This window comes from Myxine glutinosa, chromosome 2 (genome assembly GCF_964187855.1).
Source record: "Myxine glutinosa chromosome 2, kmMyxGlut1.1, whole genome shotgun sequence".
NCBI classification, from domain to species: Eukaryota; Metazoa; Chordata; class Myxini; order Myxiniformes; family Myxinidae; genus Myxine; species Myxine glutinosa.
Genome location: NC_136262.1, coordinates 138,337,379 through 138,364,192, shown reverse-complemented (window position 1 = coordinate 138,364,192; position 26,814 = coordinate 138,337,379). Strand labels below are relative to the sequence as shown.

Sequence of the window (26,814 nt, the reverse complement as noted above, 5' to 3'; positions counted from 1 at the left end):
CAGGTCAATTGCGTAGATTGTATAAAGTTTTTGAAACGCAACCATATCCAAAATAGGATCATTATTACCATTACTTTCACACACCTTTTGGTAGGACTTGTAGGCTTCCGCATAATCATTTTTTTCCCAATCAATTTCCAATCTATCTCGCGGATAAAATGTGCCATCAAGAGAAACCCGAAGTTGTTTCACCTTAGCATTATCACTCAGCGCATTATTCTTATCAGTGCCTTCATCTCCATCTGGTTTCTTAAAAATGAGCCATAGGTATCGTGGCTTTCCTTGAAGAACACCTAAATTCCAAGTGTAGGTAGTGTGTTCCAGTTTAACGTGTTGACATCTTCTTTTAAGGTATGATACATTTAGTGGTTTCTTTGAGTTAAGTCTTCTATTTAACATCTCTTCCGTTTTAAGATTAGGAGTATATTCACTGATATACCAACACAAATCATTAATAACAAATTTATTGTTGTCTCCAAAAGCATTTTCAACCCCAAAAAGCAACCTATTTACATTATCATTCCTTTGTAGTTGAAATCTAATTTTAAGCCCATACAAAACTTTGTCATAATCACAAAATCCAAATATACCTTTCAGAGGTACTGCTACGGTAAAACTATTCTCTGGTTTTGTGTCATCATTATACATTGCCTTCCTTTGACTATAACCAGGGTCTGTGTTTGTACCCGTTGACATATCAGGAATAAAACCTTCAACAGCTCCCTTACCCATTCTATCACCAAACGAATATAGTGTAAATTTCATCATTTCAGATGTAGCAGAGACATAATCAACCGCTTCAACCTCTTGTGTTCCAATATACAGGCGAACACTATCAAACATTTTCCAGAAGAAATCATTTTCGAGTGTAGCATTAGTATTATTCGCAGCCTTAGTGAATTTAAATTTACACCGCAAGAAACTATCAGCTATATTCAAGTAAGTTTGTTGATTATTTATTTCAAAACTTTTTGTTCCGTTTGAATTCCAGTCTGTTCCTGTTATAGCATTTACCTTAAAATAGTCTTCCTTTTTTGTGGAGTTTGAAATGATAATTGTATCATCCAAATCATAGATACTATCAATCGCTTCCATACTTGTATTTATATAGTATTAAAATCGTTGAAACCCTGACCCAAGTATTTTAATGATTTTTTGTCGTTCTTGTGAAGATAGTTGAGTTTTACCTTTTTTATTTCTTTGATTGCTTGTAATTTATGAGACTCCTTTTGAGCATCTTTTATACTCTTTATAGCACCCGCAACGGAGCCCACGGCAGAAGCAGTTGAACCAATTAGGTCTTTATGTTTAAGGATGGTTGAACCAATACCCATTAGAGTATCAATTATCCCATCTCCTTTATTTCGAAATTGATGACCTACACCTCGTTGTCTCTTAGGTTTATAGTATCCTTTACCCACATACCTTGTATAGTATGGTGAAAGGTACATGCCCTCCCCTGTAATTATTTTATATTTTCCCAACTCATGTTTGCTCACAATAACCATTATTTATTTATTGAAAAACTTCACGTAGGTGAATTCTGATGGATATAATTTCATCATTAAAGGATATCATACGATTATCTTGGTCGGTTATCCTAAAATTTACTCTGTATATGGTTTTTCCTGACACAGGTAAATAGACAAGATTTTTTGGTTCCATATTAAATTTATAACCAATCGGGGTTGAGTATGCACTGAATGAAAATATTGTATTTGTTCTTATTCCATCGTTATAAGCACCATCAATCAAATCACAATGAATTAATACTGAATTTATACCGGAGGATATTTGGATAACATTATCACTGTAAAACGTCCCGTTATTTTCAATCTTTTTTGAAGAGAAACCCAATAGCTCTCTAAACGATTTTTCAATCGTGAAATCAACTTTATAATTATTTTTAAGTTTAATAGTTGATTTTGAAGTGTGTTTTTGAATATCTATTACAATATTTTTTGGTTCATCACCTTTTTCTTTCATAAGGCGAGAGACTTCTGAAGATATTTGAGAAATCTCGTAAGCTCCAGGTGAAACGGTTATAGTTTTATATCCACTTCCTGGATTATAACTAAACTTGTTGTTTTTCTCTGTGATATTAAAAAGGGTATTGTAAGTTTCCATTGACAACAAAGATGCCTCATATGAGGTAAGGGGGTCAAGTTGTAGTGGGTAAGGGAATGAAGCTGTGTAATCGCTCGTTGTGAAATTAAAACTAAGAATTGTGCTTCTCATCTTATTTAATATCTAATAAAATATCTTTGTATTGACATTTATTAATTATTTTCATATTCATCAACTGATCTAAAATGGCTGAGGATTCATTAAAACAATTGTTGTTTCCAGCCTTCTTACTACCTAACAACAATAATAGCCTATTAACTAATTGTGATGGATCATTTGGAAGAAAACTAACACCCGAACCAAGCTTACTTAAAGCATCAATAATATGTTTCTCCTTCTCATTCTTCTTACTTTTACCAGCAACAGAAACTCCATAATCAAGTGCATTTAGCAACTCAATATATACCCTATCTTCCTCTCTTTCCATATCAAGTGGTTCCTCAAAATATTTTGAACCGCTGAATCCGGGGTTTGTTAGAAGAAACATTAATCTTGGAGTTAATTTAACATTTGGTTGAGTAGAACTCAAGAACATCAATTCATCATTAAATATCAATACCTTTTCTTTCACAAGATGGAACACTGCTGGTTCTTCTGTTGGAATGAGACCTGCTCTGGTTTTGAATCTGCCAAATATTCATTGTTTTGAAGAGCTTCCACTACATAATTAGGGGGTTGATTTACCTCCTCAAGTTTCTGAAATAATTCTTAATCATTATATTCTAATTTTCCAAGTTCTTGTTTTGTTATCTGACTAAAATCTTTGAGCATTTGAAGTTTTTTCGGAGTAAATTCTACCGTGGGAACTGTAGGGTGTTGAGTTTTTAAAAGCGGTTTAAAAAATTTCTCTTGTTTTCTTTCAAAGGCTTCTTCACCAGTTAGTTTCTGTCTCCGTTTCTTCTTTATCTCTTCCTGTTGCTTTACAACTTTTGAAACCAACTCTTGATGTTCTTTAAACTTTCTTACTCTTTCTTCGGTATTCATTTTCTGTATTTATTTATTGAAAAATATCATTTAATGAATTGTAAAGGTCAATGGGAAAATTTTCCTTTTCTTTGTCATTTATAGTAAATGTGTTGAAATAAATCCTTTTCTTTAAACATTTCATCAAATTCTTTATTGGTATTAATACGAGTTGTTATTTCTTCTTCACTAATACTTGTATCTCTGCTTTTCATACGTTTGCGTTGAGTCTCCTCATCGATATCAAAACCGAATGATAAAATCTTAACTCCATCACCACACAATTGTTTAATAATTTGTCTCATTCCTTCAGGATTAGTTTCTAAAATCCCAAGACCATTAGATTTTACTTTATTTAACTCACTCTTACAATGTGAATATTTTGTAGAACCAAGAGAGACCTCCTCAAATATTTGACCTTCGTTCCTCAATCGCATATGTTCCTCCATTGAAATGTAGTAATAATCTTTCCCTTCTACTTCTCCTGGTCGCTTTGCTCTGGTTGTAGTACTCACAAAACGAATCATAGGGTGTTTTTTTTAAAAACTTACAATCTTTTCATTTTTACTATTCAAGAGTTTAGATTTATGAAAGTTCTTTCCTGAAGCAGATTTACCCACAAGATTAATAATAATAGTTATCATTTATATATGTAATTATGTTTAAAATAAAAATACATCCTTTAATATCTCATCTTGTTTCACAACAATATATTTATATTTTTCAATCGTGTGTTTCATATAATTTTCAAATTCTTTTTTACTACATAACGTAGAGCAATTATCTCTCCAAAAATTATTTACATCTATTGAATTTAACTTAAATAAAATAAAAGTATTGGCATTGTTTCTTATTGAGCGTCGAGGGAGTTGAAAATATGATTGACTAAGATATATACAATTACAAGAAGAATGTCTCCCTCTTGTATAGTAGCTATCCATTACTGTTTGGCTTCTCTCATTAACACAATCATCAAAGATGACGAGGTTCTTTTTTGATTTATCTAAATCTTGAGGTGAAGGTATATCATCCGTATTATCACTGAGAATACAAGTTATGGGTTTTGGTTTCGATTTTGATTTCTGTGTATCACAAAATAATTGTATTATATCTTCAATATTATAATCATTTAGTTTGTTTTGAAGTTTAAATAAACCGACAATGTCTTCCTTTTTAAGACCTGCATTAAAACCCTGTGAGAGTAGTTGATACTCGGGTTGAAAACTAGACTTTGTAAAAATTATTAAATTATCATAATCTAAAAAATTAGGACCAAGGAGCATCTTTAAAAGTAAACAGGTTTTTCCACATCCGCTTGAACCAACTATTAGACATCTCAATGAATTTGGAATGTTTTTATGGTTATTAAATTTTATCTTATTTTCCCAAACGGGTAAAAAATCATTCATTTATATATTTGGAAAACAAGTCATCTAACTTTTTTTGAGCTATTTTAGAAACTCTATATTTTATCCTGAGTTCGGGTTTAATTTCAAAATAATTCATTATTTTATTTATATAGTATCTTGTATTAACATTTCCATTAAAATTATTTTGAATAATAAATATCATTAAACCCTTATACATTTCCTCAATACAAGTAGTCTCTTCCCTTGAAAGAAATGATGTATTATCCTTTTGAAATAAATCCTTTCCTCGTCTAAGGCAGGCTCCTCGTCTAAGGAGCCTGCCTTAGCTCCTCGTCTAAGGCAGCTCCTCGTCTAAGGCAGGAACCATGTTTGTCTTAGGGAAACATTTCCAACCATCCTCGCTTCAATTTGCGAATATCATTGATGGCCATCTTGCCTCTGTGACCTTCTATCTCAATCAGGTCAAGTTTACAATCCTTAATGTGTATGCTCCAAGCAAAAATGGTCAGCGGATCTCCTTCTTTGCTGAACTGAGAAAATTCCTCCAAACACTGGATCTGCAGACTTGTCTAATTATTGGTGGCGACTTTAACTGTACTGTTAATGCCTCATGTGACCGAAACGGGCCGGAACCTCAACCATGTACCGCAAAACGTTTTGCAAATATCATCGCAAAATATAATCTCCATGATGTCTGGCGCTTGCAACACCCTTCCGAACAATCCTACACATGGTGTCGTTGTTCCAACAACCACATCTCACTTGCGAGGCTTGATCGCATTTATGTAAATTCTCACCTGTTACATGGAGTTTGCAAATCTGACATCGTGCCTTCTGGTTTCTCCGATCACTCCCTAGCTCGAGCATTCGTTCAACTCTCGAAACCGTGTCCAGGGAGTTCTCACTGGAAATTCAACAATAGTTTAATAGAAGACTTCAATTTTATTCAGGTTTTTGAATCTTTCTGGACAGATCTCTTGGAACGGAAGTTAAGCTGTTCTGTTAACCCACTGGTGTGGTGGGATCTAGTAAAAACCCAAATCAAAGGTTTCTGCCAACAATACCAGAGCTTCTCAAAAAGGGCTGATTATGAAGCAAGGAAATTATTGCAATCAGAGATTTTACATCTTCAGAGGGTCACAGGACAAAATAATAATGTGCAAAGAGCCTTAACCGAAAAACAGTTTATTGAAAGAAATAACTGAGAGGAATGCACGTGGTGCCCTAGTTCGGATGAGGGTGCAGCACCTTAACGAGACAGACATACCAACTAAGTATTTTTTTTCCTTTGAGAAACGCCTCCCGAACAAACAGCTCTCTTAACTGCGTTTGGCAGACTCATCCATCACTTTCAACCAATCAGTTATCAAACTTTTCACAAAGGAATATTTCTCTAAAATATACTCGATGGAGCAAATAAATCCTGTCAGTGTCGCCTCTATCTCCGTCGGGCTGCCAGTGTTGTGTGAGGGTGGACGTTCCTACCTGGAGGGGCCCATTACCTTGGACGAACTTGGCGCCGCTCTGCACAGCCTTGCTGTTGGGAAAGCGCCTGGATTGGACGGACTTACAACTGAATTTTATAAGAAATTCTGGCATCTACTGGGTCCCGAACTCCTCAACACCTTGAACGCAAGCTGCCAGCTTGGAGAGCTCCCTCAGAGTTGCCGACGGGCTATTCTCACCCTCATTCCAAAGAAAGGAGACTTGCTCTATATTAAAAACTGGTGCCCAATCTCTTTGCTATGCACAGACTATAAAGTATTCTCAAAAGCCCTGGCATCGCGACTTACTCCTCATCTCTCCTCATTGTTGAAAGAAGACCAATGCTATTGTGTACCCAAGCGCTCCATCTATGACAACATCTCCCTCGTAAGAGACATGATTGAACTGTGCAAAGAAAACCCCAAAGATTTGGGACTTCTTCTCCTTGATCAGGAGAAGGCCTTTGACCGCGTCGATCATCGGTACCTCTTCAAAGTGCTTGAACGGTTTGGACTTGGTCCGACCTTCATTTCTTACATTAAGATACTGTATAACAATATCTCTAGTGTGCTTAAGATAAACAATGGACTTGTTACACCCTTGCCTGTCAACAGGGGAATTCGACAAGGTTGCCCCCTCTCTGGCTTGCTCTATGCTCTCTCCATCGAACCCTTACTGGGTTATTTGCGTGCTAGACTAACCGGGGTTGGGTTTTCTCATCTTGAACGGCCCATTAAGGTGCTGGCATATGCTGATGATGTGTGTGTCTTTGTGCGGAACCTCAATGACATTAACGTTGTCCGTTATTGTCTATCCGTGTTTGAAAAGGCTTCTTCAGCCAAAGTGAATTGGGAGAAAACGAGCGCCATTTGGCTTGGTCCGTCATGTCACTTGGCACCCAAACTTCCTGCTCCTCTTGCATGGGCCACTGATGGCGTGAAATACATTGGAGTGTTCTTGGGTAATGACGCCACAGTAGCAAAGAATTGGGCTGGTCTGTTGGATCTTGTTGAAGGAAAACTGCAAATATGGAGAAATCTGATAACACAACTGTCTTATCGTGGAAGGGTCTTGGTGATCAACAGTTTGGTGGCCTCTACCCTATGGCACAGGTTCTTTGTGCTGCACCCTCCGGTAGTGTTGCTTCAACAGCTCCAGAAGTGCTTTGTGTCTTTCTTCTGGGATGGAAAGCACTGGTTGCGACCCGAGGTCCTCAGCTTGCCACTGACCGATGGAGGCCAAGGCCTGGTTGACAAAAAGAGCCGGTTAATGGCCTTTCGACTTTCGGTTGCTCTACGCATGCTGTACATGCACCCCTCTCCACCTTGGGTCGACGTCGCTCGTCGCCTTTTGCAGCAGGCGGGGAGACTAGGCTATGACCACGCTATATTCTTGATGGATCTCTCGCATCTTGATATGTCTCCCCTCTCCAGGTTTTATCAGAGTGTACTAAACGCATGGCGAACTCTAACAACAACAAGAGCTACGCATTCGTACACAAAGCAAATGTTCTTGATGGAACCTTTGTTTTACAATTCAATTTTCCATGATATGCCTGCTGATAGGTGTCTCGTTCAATGCTTTGTCGCGAAGAACATAAAATCGGTCACCGATCTTTTAAGCCCAAATGGCAGTTGGATTGGAGCTGATGCATTGGCAAGCCTGGTTGGCGTGCGATCCTCCAGAGTTGTGGCACGTATGCTACGCTGTGTGCTTCATACCTATGTACAGCTTGCACCTAACTGGGAGCAAGTCCAAGCAGACAACGAACAAGGTGCTTCTCCTGCTACCTTTCCTGAACTTATTTGCAAGTTTTCTCTTGCCAACTCTCCTCCGTGTACCCCCTTTAGCATAGGATTCAATGGGTTTCCTAAACAAAAAGACCTCTATTTGGGTTGCGAAAGTTTTCTTTTGCAAGGGCAAATGACACAGCGGAGGGTTCGATGGAGAGACCTCTTACCTTTCCCCCCCCATATTTTCCTAATTGGAAAGGATTCTATCATCCTCCTGTGCCGCCACGACATGGTGACCTCCAATGGAGACTTGCACACTGGATCCTCCCTTCTAACCACTTGCTGCACTGCTTCTCAAGTCTCCTAGCAGATGAATGTCCCTTTTGTAAAAGGCCTGAAAACCTCTTTCATATTTATGTTGAATGTCAACGGTTGGCTCCTTTATTTATCTTTCTTAAGAATTGTTTTGGCAGGATTGGTTTGGTTTTCAACACTTGTGTTTTCATTTATGGCTTAGACATCTCACACAAGAATTTGAATGATGTGTTAGGTAATTTCCTGCTTGCACAGGCAAAAATGGCAGTGTATAAATCAAGGAAAAGAAAAGTTGATGATCTTGGAGCTAATGAGGAAAATGCCTTGTTCATGTTTAAAAATCTTGTGACGAGCCGTGTAAAGTTAGACTTTGCCTTTTTTTCCATAACAGAAAGGCTGCCACAGTTTGAGACCAAATGGTGCGTGAAAGAAGTCATTTGTAAAATCCTGGAGAAACGTTTATTGTTTTGTGAAATGTTTTGTGCATAATTTTACTGTATTAATATTTTTTTTGTTTGTTTCTCTCCTTGAAATGAGAATGTGACCCCTATTTGAGGGTTTTCTTTTCTATTTTTATTATAAAAAGATACAAAAGTCTCTCTCGTCCTCTCTCTCTCTCTCTCTCGTCCTCTCTCTCTCTCTCTCTCTCGTCCTCTCTCTCTCTCTCGTCCTCTCTCTCTCTCTCTCTCTCTCTCTCTCTCTCGTCCTCTCTCTCTCTCTCGTCCTCTCTCTCTCTCTCTCTCTCGTCCTCTCTCTCTCTCTCGTCCTCTCTCTCTCTCTCTCTCGTCCTCTCTCTCTCTCTCTCGTCCTCTCTCTCTCTCTCTCTCTCTCGTCCTCTCTCTCTCTCTCTCGTCCTCTCTCTCTCTCTCTCTCGTCCTCTCTCTCTCTCTCTCGTCCTCTCTCTCTCTCTCTCGTCCTCTCTCTCTCTCTCGTCCTCTCTCTCTCTCTCTCGTCCTCTCTCTCTCTCTCTCGTCCTCTCTCTCTCTCTCGTCCTCTCTCTCTCTCTCTCGTCCTCTCTCTCTCTCTCTCTCGTCCTCTCTCTCTTTCTCTCGTCCTCTCTCTCTCTCGTCCTCTCTCTCTCTCTCTCTCTCTCTCTCTCTCTCGCCCTCTCTCTCTCTCTCTCGTCCTCTCTCTCTCTCTCTCTCTCGTCCTCTCTCTCTCGTCCTCTCTCTCTCTCTCTCTCGTCCTCTCTCTCTCTCTCTCGTCCTCTCTCTCTCTCTCTCTCGTCCTCTCTCTCTCTCTCTCTCTCGTCCTCTCTCTCTCTCTCTCGTCCTCTCTCTCTCTCGTCCTCTCTCTCTCTCTCTCTCTCTCGTCCTCTCTCTCTCGTCCTCTCTCTCTCTCTCTCGTCCTCTCTCTCTCTCTCGTCCTCTCTCTCTCTCTCTCGTCCTCTCTCTCTCTCTCTCTCTCTCGTCCTCTCTCTCTCTCGTCCTCTCTCTCTCTCTCTCTCGTCCTCTCTCTCTCTCTCTCTCGTCCTCTCTCTCTCTCTCGTCCTCTCTCTCTCTCTCGTCCTCTCTCTCTCTCTCGTCCTCTCTCTCTCTCTCTCTCTCTCGTCCTCTCTCTCTCTCTCTCGTCCTCTCTCTCTCTCTCTCGTCCTCTCTCTCTCTCTCTCTCGTCCTCTCTCTCTCTCTCGTCCTCTCTCTCTCTCTCTCGTCCTCTCTCTCTCTCTCTCGTCCTCTCTCTCTCTCTCGTCCTCTCTCTCTCTCTCATCCCCTCTCTCTCTCTCTCGTCCTCTCTCTCTCTCTCTCTCGTCCTCTCTCTCTCTCTCTCGTCCTCTCTCTCTCTCTCTCGTCCTCTCTCTCTCTCGTCCTCTCTCTCTCTCTCTCGTCCTCTCTCTCTCTCTCTCTCTCTCGTCCTCTCTCTCTCTCGTCCTCTCTCTCTCTCTCTCGTCCTCTCTCTCTCTCTCTCGTCGTCTCTCTCTCTCTCTCTCTCTCTCTCTCGTCCTCTCTCTCTCTCTCTCTCTCTCTCTCTCTCGTCCTCTCTCTCTCTCTCTCTCTCTCTCATCCTCTCTCTCTCGTCCTCTCTCTCTCTCTCTCTCTCTCTCTCGTCCTCTCTCTCTCTCTCTCTCGTCCTCTCTCTCTCTCTCTCTCTCTCTCTCTCGTCCTCTCTCTCTCTCTCTCTCGTTCTCTCTCTCTCTCGTCCTCTCTCTCTCTCTCTCTCGTCCTCTCTCTCTCTCTCTCTCGTCCTCTCTCTCTCTCTCTCTCTCTCTCTCGTCCTCTCTCTCTCTCTCGTCCTCTCTCTCTCTCTCTCGTCCTCTCTCTCTCGTCCTCTCTCTCTCTCTCGTCCTCTCTCTCTCCATCCATGTGTTGGCCCACTTCCCCATTGCTGGCCCTTCAAACTTTTCCCTGAATCTTGACTTTGTTAGAGTTAGGGTTCGTGGAAAATCTTCAACGACATTTATTTATGGACCTACTGTTGACACTAGGGCCTAGTTTGAACTTCCTTGCTTTTTTTGTCCTTCTCAAGCTACGACCCATGGGTGTGCGTTTCCTGACCATTGAAAGTGACGAGTCCGGCATGCTGCCTGCTGCACTGTTCAAGGCGCTGTCCTCTTTTCAACCAACTCACAGGCCACCTCGAGTCATATACATTGTCCCGAATGCTGCAAATCCCACGGGTGTCACACTAACACTGGAGCGGAAGGAATTGATCTATCAGGTTGGATGTTTCATGTACTTCCTGTTTTGCTGCAGTTGAGCACATCATATACTAAACTTATTGGGAGTGCTGTTGTGTTAATGATGAGTACATGCGGAAAGTAGATTGCCAAGGAATTTGATCTGCTCATCATTGAAGATGACCCATACTACTTCCTGCAGTTCAACAAGGTAAAACAACCTGCTCCTTCTATGGGGTTTAGGATTACTGTATTTAAAGATGGTAAATGAGATCTTTAGGAGTTCTTTAACCATGATCATTATTTTCTTTTCTGTCCTACATATTTGTGATATGGCTCCAGTCTCGTATCCCCTCATTTCTTTCTTTGGACACCGATGGCCGCGTTCTTCGTGCAGACTCTTTCTCCAAGGTCCTCTCGGCTGGGTAAGGTTGGTTTTCCATGTTGTGTTTCAAAATAAACTCACAAAATAGTTCGTACAAAATCACGAGAGTAATGTTGAGAACTATTTTTTTTTGTTGTCTGTCTTTATATTTTCACTGATGAATGGATAATCCCCACTGCCTTCAACTATGCACCAATGATCAAGGAGCAAGGCCTTTGAAAAAAAGGTCTCACTCAGCCCACACCACAAACAAGGTTTGGTGGCATATTCTTGCAGGACAACCCTTTTGGAACATTCCTAGGGTGGGTGTCACCACAGATTGTGCTATAACTTTCTTTCTGTAGGCCAATGTCTGTGGTTGGGGTTGGCTCTCAAAAGGTGACTGAAATTGGAGCGATGATGTCGTACTGGTGTTATTTAATACAATATTTTTTGCAATATTTCTGGCAATCCAATGTAAACTGAAGTGCAAATTGAACAGAACACAATGCTACATCATGCTGGTATTGGGCATACCTGAGTCAGTTTATTCTGGGGTGTTAATCGGCTTATGTGGCTGGGGTTTTGTGGAGGAGGGATTTTGCTCCAGCCTTCAGATCCATTGTTGAACTTCCTTTAACTATACAACACTGAGTATTTCATATCAGTAAACGTCAAATAATTTCACAAAGAGTCCATGCCAAGTCCATCGGACTGCCTGATGACTCTAAGTGCTTCAAACACTGTGACCAGTCTTGACATGCCTTGCCAACAACATTTGTAACGTTAAAAAAAGGACTGGGTTCAGATGATCTGGTTGATTGTTTAAAAGATGTACTGGGTTCAGATGATCTAGATTCTAGATGATTGTTAACTCAACTGGACTACCGTCCAGTTGAGTTCATCACATACTGAACCCTCCGGCGTCCGTCGTCTGTCGTCGTCGTCGTCCGTCGTCGGTCGTCCGTTAACTTTTCGACATTAACACTCCAGCGTCCACAAATATCAACCGACTCTGATCAAACTTGACATGCAGCATCCTTACCCGAAGGACCAGGTTGGTATTACATTTCAGCCTGATCCGTTGAAAAATGGCGGACTTAGGCGACCATTTTGTTTTTGGCCATGAAAACGACGTTAACACTCTAGCGTCCACAAATATTAACAGATTTTGATCAAACTTAGAATGTTTAACCCTTACCACACAAGGTAGGTTGCTATTGCATTCCAACCCGATCTGTCACAAAATGGCCGCCATAGGCCACCATATTGTTTTCAGCTCCGAAACGACATGAAGACTTTAACGTCCACAAACATTTATGGATTTTGATCAAACTTGGTGGGTGAGACTTTTACCACACAAGGTAGGTTGCTATCTTAAGTCAAATCTAGTACAGACAACTGACCTACTTTAAAGTTGTCCAGTCAGTTCAGTTGAGTTCTGCTTCCCTGGAAGCTCTAGTTTAAAATATGTACTGGGTTCAGATGATGTAGATGTTTGTTTAAAATATGTACTGGGTTCAGATGATGTAGATGATTGTTTAAAATATGTACTGGGTTCAGATGAGCTCGATGTTTGTTTAAAAGATGTACTGGGTTCAGATGATCTCGATGTTTGTTTGAAAGATGTACTGGGTTCAGATGATCTCGATGATTGTTTAAAAGATGTACTGGGTTCAGATGATCTGGATGTTTGTTTAAAAGATGTACTGGGTTCAGATGATCTCGATGTTTGTTTAAAAGATGCATATTTTTCACATTTCTCTTTTGGTATCCTGCGCATTTTCAAGGCTCCCTCTCAAACTAGCCTTTTCCGATCGCCCTCTTGAACGGAGACATTCCTCAACCTACCAGCCGAATGCCTCCCACCGTACCCCCCTTTAACCAGATGTTCCTTGTCAATTACCCCTCTTGCTCCGCAACCCGTTAGCTTAACGGAGGCGCCCCTTATCTGGCTTCCTCCACTGACAGATGCACGACAATACCCATAGAATGTTACCGTTATTCGGGTTGTAAAGGCAGAGTGTAGCGAGCGTCCGAGTGTACAGGGACCACCTGTCCCATAAAGAGACACTCGCGACGTGTCCCATTGTAACACTCCTACCTGACCTTCACGCGTGCGAGTGCCCAGACTTTCTCTCAAGTCTGCCCCTTTGAAGCAATCGCAGTGTGTCTGAGTGTCCAGGCTATTCCTCCTGGCAAAACACTCACAAGCGCTTCAGGCCCCAAAGCCACTTGTACCCACCCTTATCTTCAACAAGTCTACTGTACCGTGTCAGTTCCGTTTACCTTTCATTCGATTCCGTGCCGTAGGTAATGCCAAAACAGGCTCCTTCACTCAATGGCAGCAGAAGTTACCAATCTACCAAGAAAGTTCTCACCATTTACTGGGCGCCCGGAACCCTGCTGCCCTCAAGCAACGGCCCCGTCTTTCTCCCCTCTGGGTGGATCCCATCCTCGTCACCAAGTTTGTCGTGGATTCCTTAATCCCTTCGCCCAGGAATAAGCACCTTCTCAACTCAGACACTGTACAAGAGGTTTATTAAGTGATAAGGATAACATGCATGGGAGACATGGGTGCTTAAGCAAGTAGCACCATTTCGGTTCTCACACAGCCAGCACCAGCATCATCTCAGTTCATTCCAACTCTTATTTGGTGTAATATACTTCAAGGATCAAAGAAACTCAAAATAAACATCTTCCCAGTTTCACAGACTGGGCCTTAGAAAAAGGCAAGGGCAGGCAAGGAGCTCATAGGAAGGGATGTTAACGCAAGGTCAAACAAGGATGTTTTTTCAACAGCTTCTCGAAACCAGACAGTCAGACACGAGTGAGCCAAATGGGTCATATTGCCCCCCATTAGCCTGAGATTCGAATGGAATCCCTTAAAACATCTTCCCAGTTTCACAGACTGGGCCTTAGAAAAAGGCAAGGGCAGGCAAGGAGCTCATAGGAAGGAATGTTAACGCAAGGTCAAACAAGGATGTTTTTTCAACAGCTTCTCGAAACCAGACAGTCAGACACGAGTGAGCCAAATGGGTCATATTGCCCCCCATTAGCCTGAGATTCGAATGGAATCCCTTACTTTTGCGTAAGTCTCTTTTGCGGGCTCCAGTAATGTACCCTCACATTTCAATGCCCTTGATTGGGACAATCCTCACTGCCAAATTTGCTCATTTGTAGAATGGATAGAAAACTGTCATATGTCATTTCTCAATCCAAGACATCATCACTCCATCACTCCATCACATCACATCACATCATCACTTCTCCCTCCCCCCCCCCCCCTTCCCACGCCTCCTCCCCCAAGCCCTCTCCCTTCCACACATCTCCCTGCTCTCAAATGTTGTGTTTGTGTGCTTCCCCTTCTCTCCCCATCTTGTTTTCCGCTCCCTCTTTTTATATATTTTGTTTGTCTGGTTGATTTGTTTGTGAAGTAAATGTTAGCTCTTTCACGAGCCTCGATTCAGTATACAAAAAAACAAACAAAAAAAACCTCCAAATTGTCATTTACAAACTGTTCGGCCTGGCTAGCCCTACAGTCTGAGTGTGCAGATTTACGCCAAACACATGCCCATCTCAAACAAGGTACCCGACCATCAAAAAATCTGACCAATATTAAAGATGTGAAAAGGTACTTGAATTCAACCACCATCTCCAAAGACGGGTTATTGGTTGTCCGTTATTACGACCCCTTCCAACCTCCCCGTGAACGCATCGTTATTCCACACCTCATCCTGGACGGCCTTCTCACGGCTCTCTACATCAAGCTTGATCACCCATCTTGCCATCAACTTAACCAGGTGATGTATCACCACTTCTTTGCCCTTGACATGGACAGGTCCATTAACCATGTAACTACCAGTTGCCACCACTGTGCTTCTCTGTGAAAAATCACTCCGCGTGCCATTTCTCAATTGTCGGATGATCCTCCCGATACAATTGGTGTGACTTTTGCAGCAGACATCCTAAAGCACGAGCATCAATTGATCTTGCTCTTGGGTGGGTGCATCACTTCCTACAACCATTCCTCTCTCATTTATGACAAACGCCATGACACCCTGCATGACAGCCAACTCTGACTCATCGTTGAACTTCACCTGATGGATGGGCCGCCGGCTGTCATCCGAACTAATCAGGCCTCCACATTCAAGTCTCTCACTAATGACAACCTCCTACAAGATCACCGCATCTCCCTCAAGCTTGGTCATGCCAAAAATCCCAACAAAAACCCTGTCGCCGAGAAAGCCATTCAGGATTTGGAAGCTCAATAAATTACTACACCAAGAACCGTGAGGAGTTTCAGTTTCTCCTTGTTGGCTTTCCACGGCTACTGCCCAATTAAACTTGCATATCAGATCTCGCGGGTTGCCTGTGTGGAAAATGTGGACTCAACCTGACCAACCACCAGATTCTGATCTTGGATCATTGTATCAGAACTTTATCTGAGAGCAGCATGCTCAATGCTCCAGGAAACATTCTGTTACGTGTATAGGGGTAGGTAATGAAATAACTTAGTCCAGATAGGATGGTATAGAGTAATGTGCTCCGAATTTTGCAAAGAAGAAACCTTCCTGTAATTAATTCAGGCTCGGATGTTCGTGTAAGCATTATATGTCTCCATGGTGAGGAGTGGAGCTATGCTAGTTAGTTAGGGTATAAGGTTAGATTTCCTGTGTGTAAATGCCTCTGTAGTTTTGCCTTTGTTCTTATAACACTTACAGCACCAGCCATGCGATCAGCGCCTAAATTAAATAATGATATCGCTGACCGGATCCGGACACTACTACTGACACCACCCAGCTAAATATTCTCTGTGGGCATCAAGCGTGGCCGTGAGGCCATGCCCCGAAGGATGATTGGTTGGGACGATTCGACGGCGCTCGTTGATTGGAGCGCGGGTGACGTCGGAGAGAACATTCCAGCATCAGAGCAAAAAGGGACCGTCCCACCATTTTCTCTCTCTGTCCTGAGGTTCATTGCGAGCAGTCGCACATTCACTTCTCTCTCTCTCTGTCTGTCTGTCTCTCTGTCTCTCTGTCTCTCTGTCTCTCTGTCTCTCTCTCTCTCTCTCTCTCTCTCTCTGTCTCTCTGTCTCTCTGTCTCTCTGTCTCTGTCTCTCTGTCTCTGTCTCTCTGTCTCTCTGTCTCTGTCTCTCTGTGTGTGTGTGTGTGTGTGTGTGTGTGTGTGTGTGTGTGTGTGTGTGTGTGTGTGTGTGTGTGCGTGCGTGCGTGTGTGTGTGTGTGTGTCAGTCAAGCGGTTCGAGTTGCATTGCCTTTTTGTCCCGGGCTGGTCACAGGTGGTCGCATTCGCATGCTCTCCCTCGTACTGGTTTGGTGCAAGCGGTCGCGCCATTGTTCTCTCTCCCTGGGCCATCAGAGGAGGAGGGATTTCGGCTACCTCATGCGGACCAGCTGGTTGCGGCGCGACTTCGCGCCCTCGGGCGTTTTCCCGCGCAGGACCTGGGACCCAGTCGACGATCATCAGGTTTTGAGGGTCGTGTGAGGGAGACCAGAGCTGAGTACCAGCCAACGCACCACACTCCACATTTATTTTTACTTTCCTTTTCCCCTTGTGTTGTATACGAGTCCTTATGGGGGCACCCCAATAAGGAATTAGATTTTACCGTACATTCATTTTTGTTGTCCTGATATCATTTTCATTAAATCAGTATTTATTGCATTTCCTTGTCGTGCCTGTCTTGTACCTTTATTTGTCTGTGGGGATCGGATAACCCCCCATGTCGCTTCCAACCGTGCAAATAAGACCAGGGAACTCCGTTTCCCTTGCGTGCTAAAGAGATAACACCGCCATAGTTTTGGGTAAACACCTCAGAGGTAAAGCTTGGTCGGCCATCCGTCACCCTGAGGTCTGCACTCCAGGGTGGACATGACAATACTTTCGTGAGAAGTCCAAGTCCCCATCAACAAAACGCTCTGCCACTCTGACAGTTCATGTTGGAGACCTGGTGTATTTGCACTCAAATGGATCCAAGTCTCAAGCACGGGATCGTTATCTGGTTGTGTCTGTGGATGGGAACTGGTGTGACATTGGCAAGTTTGCTGGCTCTCAACTCCGACGCTCATCTTACCATGTACGACAATCTGAGTGTTACAAGGTACCCACATGGACCACACCTGCCTTCACGTATCCGCACAAAGGTTCCTGTGATGATTCTTTCTCTCTGCAATGAAGACGACTCAAAGGGGCCACCTATCGCTCCCCCCAATCCACCTTGCATACCTCCCATCTATCTATAATTCCAGTAATCTCTGTGTGTATGTTTGTATGTTTGTATGTTTGTATGTCTGTGACCGCTGTTTCTCGACAACCACGGGTCCGATATACTTTAAACTTGCCAGGTATATTGCTGGGGACCCGAGGATGTGCCTTTTCAAGGTTTCATATTAATCGGACAAGTAGTTACCGAGCTATGTCCAAAAAACGATTCAACCAATCAGAGAGCAGCGAGCTATCACGTGTGCCGAACGTGGTGAACAGACTCTGCCTCGGACGGCACATTTGAGAGCGTATTCATTTATTTCACGTTGGAAAACTATGTTGCCGTTAAACTATGTTTTAAAACTAATTAAAACTACTATCTATAATTCCACGGGTCCGATAAAAAACACCGTACTCGCAAGCCGTTCGCTTTGGACCAAACCATTTCATGTAAATAGAGGGGGGGGATTGTCACCGTACTCGCAAGCCATTCGCTTTGGACCAAACCATTTCATGTAAATAGAGGGGGGGGATATAATTTTAGATATATATATAGTACGGGCATGCCCTAGTTCTCTCAATCCCAGCTAAAGATGTTCTCAACTCCAAGTCCTCCTCCCATTGTTCGACCCTCTTAAGCCCCCCTCACACCGGCCTTACGGGGTCGTTACGACGTTTACGGCGGCGTTGCGGCGAAAAAATCGTGCACAACCGGGAGCATTCCTTGTGGCACCTGGGACATCCTCAACGCTTCCTGGAGCATTCGTATGGATCCTTAAGCGTCCGGGAGGGGTCATAATTTCTTACGAGAGTTTTGGTCCAGACCAAAACTGTCGTAAGACAATTACGGCAGTGCTACGGAAATCTAGACCGCAACGCTTCCTCAACGCCTCCTCAACACTTCCGCAACTGCCGTAATACCACCATAAGACTCCGTAAGGCCATCTTAACCATCCGCAAGGATTCTCCTTCTCATTGGACTCTCTGGGCAGCGGGTGCCCTGTCCATGGCTCTCCCGGATAGGTCTTGCCCCCTTGGAAGTCAGCAGCAGAATGAGGGGAGAGCGGGGGGGCCCCCGTTTTTATATTCTGGGCCGGGAACCGTAAGGAACCGCAAGCAAACGTAGAGGCACCGTATCTCCGCCGTGTATATCAGCAACGAAGCCATAGCAGTCCGTACTAAACCGTAATAAACCGCTGCGAATCGGTCACGGTCAAGCAAAATCCTCTCCCAGGTGTTCACGATTTTGCTCAAAAAATGGCAACGCTGCCGTAGAAAGAACATCCGTGGACATCCGTAAAAACCATTTTTTGGTGTGAGGTACCCTTAAGCTTGCTCATCCCCGTGATTCCCAAATTAAATGCCAGATGCTGTGATGGTGACCTGGTTGCTGTGCTGTGATGAAAGCACAGCAACCAGGTCACCTGCTATCTGGGGATCAGGACATCTGCGTTCATTCCCCCAAACACTTGGATGACTGTGTTATTGATGGATGAGTGGTTGCATATGTGTCAACAACAACAACAACAACAACAACATGCATTTTAAAAGGCCATTTTCCCTGCTAGAGCGGGGGTTAGCCTTGCGGTCCCCATGACAATCTTCTCCATTTTGCCCTATTTTCTGCATCTCTCCTTGTTAACCCCCTTGCCCGCATTTCTTCTTCCACCATCTTCAGCCAAGTCTTTCTCGGTCTTCCCCGTCTTCTACTTCCTTCTACATTCATTTCCATCACTCTTCTCAACCAGTCACTTTCATCCTTCCTCAACACATGACCAAACCATCTCAACCTGTTCCTCTTCACAGCATCAATCACAGGCTCTATTCCCAACATATTTTGCAATTCATCATTTGTCTTCCTCTCTCTCAACGATACTCCGCACATCCGTTGAACCATTCGCATTTCCACCCTTTCCAACCTTCGTTGCTGCTCCATGTTCATTACCCATGTCTCGCTCCCATAAATCATAACACTTCTCACACATGCAGCATACACCTTTCCCTTCAGCTTCAGCGACACTCCCCTCATCATCAGCACGCCACTCAATTCCAGAAACTTCTTCCATGCACATCTCACTTGAGCAACCGTTGCCGAGTCTGATCCACCTTCTCCATTCAGCATGTCTCCGAGGTAGCAAAATGTTTTCACCCCTTCCAGCTTCACGCCGTCTCCAAGATCCAACTCAACATTTCCTCCATCTGCAGCTCCCTCTGTGCACACCTTACATTTGAATGAAGCTGCCACACTGGTTAATGACCCTCTCAGACCACTACATTTTTGATGAACCCACTCAGCACACATTGTACACTGAATGGAGTTCACTCCGACACCCTTCCTACACACAGCACAGGGCCACTTCCCAGTTCCTTCCACCTCACCACATGCTTTACCACTTGCCATCACCTTCGTCTTTCCGATATTCACCTTCAGACCTTTTGTCTCCATACATTCCTTCCACATGTTCATCTTTTCCTTCAGTCCATCCATACTTTCCGCAATCAACACCAGATCATCTGCATACAACAACTCCCACGGTAAACCCTCCTTTACGTTCTGAGCCAGCACCTCCATCACAGCTACAAATAGTGGTGGACTTAGTACCGACCCCTGATGCACTCCCACCTTCACCTCAAACTCACCACTGTTCCCGTCCATCGTCCTTACAGCTGTGCGTGCTCTTTTGTACATTGCCATCACTACTCTGATCAACCATTCCTCCACTCCTAACTTCCTCAATGCCCATGTCAATACTTTGCGTGGAACCCGATCGAATGCTTTCTCCAGATCAACAAACCCAAGAAACAACTTCTTCCTCTTCGTGTACTTCTCCTGCAACTGCCTCACAATGAAAAGCGCGTCTGTCGTTCCTCTTCCTGGCATGAATCCAAACTGCATTTCGTCGATCTTCACTTTCTTCCTTATCCTCCTCTCCAACACCCTTTCCAATACCTTCATTCCATGCTCCAATAACTTTATCGCTCGGTACAAGCCACACTCCAGAGGGTCACCTTTCCCCTTGTATAGAGGGACGAGGGTACTCAGTTCCCAATCCACTGGAATGCGGCCTTCTTTCACCACCAGATTACAGATCTCTGTCATTCTCTTCACACCCCAACTTCCTGCTGCCTTCAACATATCTCCCACAACTCCCGTCGGCCCTCCCGCTTTTCTACCCTTCATTGCTTTTATCGCTTCCTCAACTTCCTTCTCAGTTATCTTCTCTGCCGGTCCTAAAACTGGGTAACTCTCTATGTTGCCATCCCATTCATTCTCTGTATTCAACAGCATTTCCATATATCTTTTCTATCTTCCTTTAATTCCATCTGGGCCGACAACGATTTGTCCCACTTCATCCTTCAAGCAACTCACCCCCATCACATCACACCTCTCTTTCACTATCTGCTTTGCAATCCTGAATACTGCTTTCTGACCCTCTTCTGAATCCAAGCGTTCTCCGAACATTTTCCTACATGCCTCCTGCGCCTTTGCTACCTCTTTCTTTGCAACCTTCCTGGCTGCCTTATAACTTTCATGCTCTGCTGTTTCTGCTCCTGTACCCTTCGCCTTCTGCCACTCCTTGAACTTCTTCCTCTTCTCGTCAATCCTCTTTCCAACTTCATCATCCCACCACCATGTGCCTTGGTGGTCCTTTTGTCCATCCACATACCTCACCAACGGCTCCCAACAGACTAGCTTTCATTGACATCCAACCACTTTCAAGCTCAACCACATCATCCTCGACCCTACTCAGCCTCTCTTTTAATGCCTCCCTTACTGTCACCTCTTTCAACCTCCACACCTTCATTCTCGGTTGGTACTTCACACGCCGAGCTCTCCTCGCACCTTTCACCCTTACGTCGCAGACAACCATATGGTTGCATATGTGTCAACGTGGCAGAATAATCCCCAGGCACCTGAGGACAGTCTATCCAGTGATGGTGCCTTTCCGCTTAACCTAGCATTGTCTGTCTACTACCTCCAGGCACAAATACAAATACTGTTCTGGTTTTCAATTTTTATGTCTCTGCTGACAATGCCGCTGGAGGCATTATGTTTCCAGGTTGTCCATCCGTCCATCCATCTGTGATAGGTTTTCGTTTCCATGATAACTTGAGAACAACTGAAGGGATTTGAATCAAACTTGGTACAAGTATTATAATGATGTAATAATGTGGGCGGAGTGTGGAGGCATATCGGTTGAAGTCATGATGTCGAAGAGCGTCACCGCAGCTCAATGGAATACTGCTCTCCCCTCTGGGCTGGTGCTCCTGCCTCACACCCAGCTCGGCTTCACATGGTTGAAACCAAAGCATTCAGAATCATTGGAATCTTCCGCGATGAAGCAGATTCTGAGGGCCTTTCACTCACTCACCCCAGGCAGGTAGGTGGTCTTTCTGTCTTCTACCGACTCCTATCCAGCCTAGCTTCCCCAGCTCTGTCTGTGCTTTGTTCCCCAAATATTCCTGCAGGACGCAGAAATCTGCCAGCAACCCTCTTCTGGTGAAACTGCCAAAATCAAGACTCTCTGCTCACATTCGCTGTTTCATTCCTCTTTTTTCCCACCTCTGGAACAAACTCCCTCACTCTCTTCCATCCCACTCCTCCCTCCAGGTCTTTAAAACAGCTGTTCACCACCATCTCTTGTCTTACCCCATCCAAAACCTTGATCTTTTCTATCCCCGTCAAAACACCCCAAATCCGCCTTTTCCAATCTCCAACTTTTTCCCTGAAATTCCTAGTCGTGTTTATTTGCTTTATACTGTGTACTCCCTCCAGCCCTCTCCCGCCCACAGATCTACCGACGCCCCTGTTCTCTTTTGTTGTTGTGCTTGTGTGCTTCCTTCTCCCCCCCCCCCTCCCCCCCCCCCCCCCCCTTATCACCCGCGCCCTTCATTGTATGTTTTATGTGTCTGTGCATGTTTTCATGTTTAATGTGTTCGCTCTTACATGAGCCTCAGTTCTGTATACAAAAAAAGTGTCGTTCTAGTTCCCAATATTTTGCATTTATTTGACGTCTTGATATATCGTTTGCGCATGTTGACTTATACTAGTTAACGAGAAATGTTATTTTGCAAAGGGAAGTTTTTTTTTCAAGGAAAGAAAGTGGCAACACCAGTATTGGTTGTTGTTGTTTTACTGTTTAGGATATGACGTCATCTGACAGTCCCGCGCATGCTCAATTGTGCCTTGGTCGCTGACTTGTTCTTCCTCTTCGCTCTCTGATTTCCATGGATTCGGTGTGCTTTGCATGAGCTCCCAATACACTCGAGATGTTCACAGAAACGGCATGCCGTGTGTCATCAGATATATTGAGAACACGATAAGGCCTATCTCAGCTAATTGGTGCAGTGTTGCTAAATTAATTTATTGTGATTGTATCAGAACTAAAATTCCCAAGTTATTATTGCTGTAATGTGGATTTTGCCATTGGCTTTGTGACTCTTTTCAGGCTGCGATTGGGTTTCCTTACTGGGCCAAAGATGCTTGTTCATAATGTGATTCTACACGTCCAGGTGTCTACAATGCATTGTAATATGCTTAGCCAGGTAAAACATATGTACTATGCCGATCCAGCAGTGCACTTACCTTTATATCATGCAATGAGTCATTTCCTCCCTTACTGACGTCATGACTGTACTGAAAACCCATTTGTGATTTGCTTTTTATCCATCATCACTAACATACATGTGTCATCTCTGATGTCAAATGCCATTTGAAAAAGAAACAACAGGTTTGCAGAGTATTTTGATATTTATATTATATGTTAAATGCCTCAGTCACAGATTATCATCCTCATCGATTCCTTAAATAAAACAAAATAGACCTGAAGGAAAGGAGAGAAGTTAAGAATAGGAAAAGTAATCGAAGAGTTTTTGAGGAAATGGAAAAGTTTCCTTTTGAAAATGGCAGTTGGTATAACTGGTAAACAGACATGAGACTGGTACTGGTAGAGTAAACAGACTGGTAAAGACATGAGAAGGTAAACAAATGGCCACGTACACAAAAATTATGTTACCTGGTGGCGTGTTGAGTAGTTTGTGGTTGAGCTAATGGCAGAGGTACACAATCAGCCTGTTCTCTGGACCAGAAACTGAAGTAAGAGCTGTAGAAAAGTGAAAGAGGGCCGACATTATCAAGGGAAGCGCAAAGCGCCCCTCCCTTTATATGGGATCGTTTCTCTTTATGCAGCTTTAACACAGGGACTGAAAATACGTTTCTCGGCTTCCACTGGACGAAATCGGCTGCAAATTTCAGAAGTAAATGCTTTGTACATCGAGGTAATATGTTCCAAATTTCAGCAACGTCTGTTTATGCATTCTTGAGTTTTATTAAGAAAACCCTCAAATTCATGTTTGTGTCCGTCCGTCCATATGTCCGTCCAAAATGTGTTGGCGCTCATATCTCAAAGACTATACATTGAAACTAGCTGAAACTTGGAATATACATCGGCCAATATATCTGATCAATGGCTGTCAAAACAAATTCAAAATATGTGTTCATTTTGAAGGAGTCTACGGGAGGGGGGAAGGTTTAACCTTCCTTATTTTGTTTCAGCTAGAAGGTTTAATGTTCCTTATTTTGTATTGTTTGGCATTTTCTACAAGCTATGGAATATCCCGTCTTTTCTACACTTTCTACACATCCCCTTGTATAATGGGGCCTTGTCTCTGCCCCTGGCATTTCCCCCAATAATTTATAGTGTAATTGAAGCAGGTTGATCTTTGATGTCATTTTGGAAGTTAATAAGTTTGTTTACTTTGGGAGATTTAATAAGTTTGTTTACTTTGGGAGATTTAATAAGTTGGTTTACTTTGGGAGATTGAATAAGTTGGTTTACTTTGGGAGATTTAATAAGTTTGTTTACTTTGGGAGATTTAATAAGTTTGTTTACTTTGGGAGATTTAATAAGCTGGTTTACTTTGGGAGATTTAATAAGTTTGTTTACTTTGGGAGATTTCATAAGTTGGTTTACTTTGGGAGATTTAATAAGTTGGTTTACTTTGGGTGAGTTCATAAGTTGGTTTACTTTGGGAGATTTAATAAGTTTGTTTACTTTAGGAGATTTAATAAGTTGGTTTACTTTGGGAGATTTAATAAGCTGGTTTACTTTGGGAGATTTAATGAGTTGGTTTACTTTGGGAGATTTAATAAGTTTGTTTACTTTGGGAGATTTAATAAGTTGGTTTACTTTGGGAGATTTAATAAGTTGGTTTACTTTGGGAGATTTAATAAGTTGGTTTACTTTGGCAGATTTAATAAGTTGGTTTACTTTGGGAGATTTAATAAGTTGGTTTACTTTGGGAGATATAATAAGTTGGTTTACTTTGGGAGAGTTCATAAGTTGGTTTACCTTGGGAGATTTAATAAGTTGGTTTACTTTGGGAGATTTAATAAGTTGGTTTACTTTGGGAGATTTAATAAGTTGGTTTACTTTGGGAGATTTAATAAGTTGGTTTACTTTGGGAGATTTAATAAGTTGGTTTACTTTGGGAGATTTAATAAGCTGGTTTACTTTGGGAGATTTAATAAGTTTGTTTACTTTGGGAGATTTAATAAGTTGGTTTACTTTGGGAGATTTAATAAGTTGGTTTACTTTGGGAGATTTAATAAGTTGGTTTACTTTGGGAGATTTAATAAGTTGGTTTACTTTGGCAGATTTAATAAGTTGGTTTACTTTGGGAGATTTAATAAGTTGGTTTACTTTGGGAGATTTAATAAGTTTGTTTACTTTGGGAGATTTAATAAGTTGGTTTACTTTGGGAGATTTAATAAGCTGGTTTACTTTGGGAGATTTAATGAGTTGGTTTACTTTGGGAGATTTAATAAGTTTGTTTACTTTGGGAGATTTAATAAGTTGGTTTACTTTGGGAGATTTAATAAGTTGGTTTACTTTGGGAGATTTAATAAGTTGGTTTACTTTGGGAGATTTAATAAGTTGGTTTACTTTGGGAGATTTAATAAGTTGGTTTACTTTGGCAGATTTAATAAGTTGGTTTACTTTGGGAGATTTAATAAGTTGGTTTACTTTGGGAGATTTAATAAGTTTGTTTACTTTGGGAGATTTAATAAGTTGGTTTACTTTGGGAGATTTAATAAGCTGGTTTACTTTGGGAGATTTAATGAGTTGGTTTACTTTGGGAGATTTAATAAGTTTGTTTACTTTGGGAGATTTAATAAGTTGGTTTACTTTGGGAGATTTAATAAGTTGGTTTACTTTGGGAGATTTAATAAGTTGGTTTACTTTGGGAGATTTAATAAGCTGGTTTACTTTGGGAGATTTAATACGTTTGTTTACTTTGGGAGATTTAATAAGTTGGTTTACTTTGGGAGATTTAATAAGTTGGTTTACTTTGGGAGATTTAATAAGTTGGTTTACTTTGGCAGATTTAATAAGTTGGTTTACTTTGGGAGATATAATAAGTTGGTTTACTTTGGGAGAGTTCATAAGTTGGTTTACCTTGGGAGATTTAATAAGTTGGTTTACTTTGGGAGATTTAATAATTTGGTTTACTTTGGGAGATTTAATAAGTTGGTTTACTTTGGGAGATTTAATAAGTTGGTTTACTTTGGGAGATTTAATAAGTTGGTTTACTTTGGGAGATTTAATAAGTTGGTTTACTTTGGGAGATTTAATAAGTTGGTTTACTTTGGGAGATTTAATAAGTTGGTTTACTTTGGGAGATTTAATAAGTTGGTTTACTTTGGGAGATTTAATAAGTTTGTTTACTTTGGGAGATTTAATAAGCTGGTTTACTTTGGGAGATTTAATAAGTTTGTTTACTTTGGGAGATTTAATAAGTTGGTTTACTTTGGGAGATTTAATAAGTTTGTTTACTTTGGGAGATTTAATAAGTTGGTTTACTTTGGGAGATTTAATAAGTTGGTTTACTTTGGGAGATTTAATAAGTTTGTTTACTTTGGGAGATTTAATAAGTTGGTTTACTTTGGGAGATTTAATAAGTTGGTTTAACTTGGGAGATTTAATAAGTTGGTTTACTTTGGGAGATTTAATAAGTTGGTTTACTTTGGGAGATTTAATAAGTTGGTTTACTTTGGGAGATTTAATAAGTTGGTTTACTTTGGGAGATTTAATAAGTTGGTTTACTTTGGGAGATTTAATAAGTTGGTTTACCTTGGGAGATTTAATAAGTTGGATTACTTTGGGAGATTTAATAAGTTGGTTTACTTTGGGAGATTTAATAAGTTTGTTTACTTTGGGAGATTTAATAAGTTGGTTTACTTTGGGAGATTTAATAAGTTGGTTTACTTTGGGAGATTTAATAAGTTGGTTTACCTTGGGAGATTTAATAAGTTGGTTTACTTTGGGAGATTTAATAAGTTTGTTTACTTTGGGAGATTTAATAAGTTGGTTTACTTTGGGAGATTTAATAAGTTGGTTTACTTTGGGAGATTTAATAAGTTGGTTTACTTTGGGAGATTTAATAAGTTGGTTTACTTTGGGAGATTTAATAAGTTGGTTTACTTTGGGAGATTTAATAAGTTGGTTTACTTTGGGAGATTTAATAAGTTGGATTACATTTGCCCCACTGATAAATCCTGTCCCATTTCTGAATTTATAGAAGTATTTGTGATAAAACGAGATGTAGATCGAGCAAGAA

The 26,814-nt window shown here is 41.9% G+C and overlaps 1 protein-coding gene across 12 annotated transcripts in view; it reads left to right on the top strand.

Moving 5' to 3' along the window:
- Positions 1-26,814, top strand: part of AADAT (aminoadipate aminotransferase) — a 193,906-nt gene that overhangs the window by 146,941 nt on the left and 20,151 nt on the right. For 7 of the 12 annotated variants that reach the window (XM_078771730.1, XM_078771728.1, XM_078771729.1 and 4 more), the window contains 4 exons: positions 10,457-10,648; positions 10,753-10,818; positions 10,950-11,032; positions 22,644-22,740. In XM_078771730.1, the coding sequence (XP_078627856.1) occupies positions 10,457-10,648; positions 10,753-10,818; positions 10,950-11,032; positions 22,644-22,740 (438 nt within the window). Of the gene's footprint in view, positions 1-10,456; positions 10,649-10,752; positions 10,819-10,949; positions 11,033-16,270; positions 16,493-22,643; positions 22,741-26,814 lie in introns of all 12 variants that reach the window. The other 5 variants (XM_078771725.1, XM_078771723.1, XM_078771726.1 and 2 more) reach the window with 1 other exon arrangement.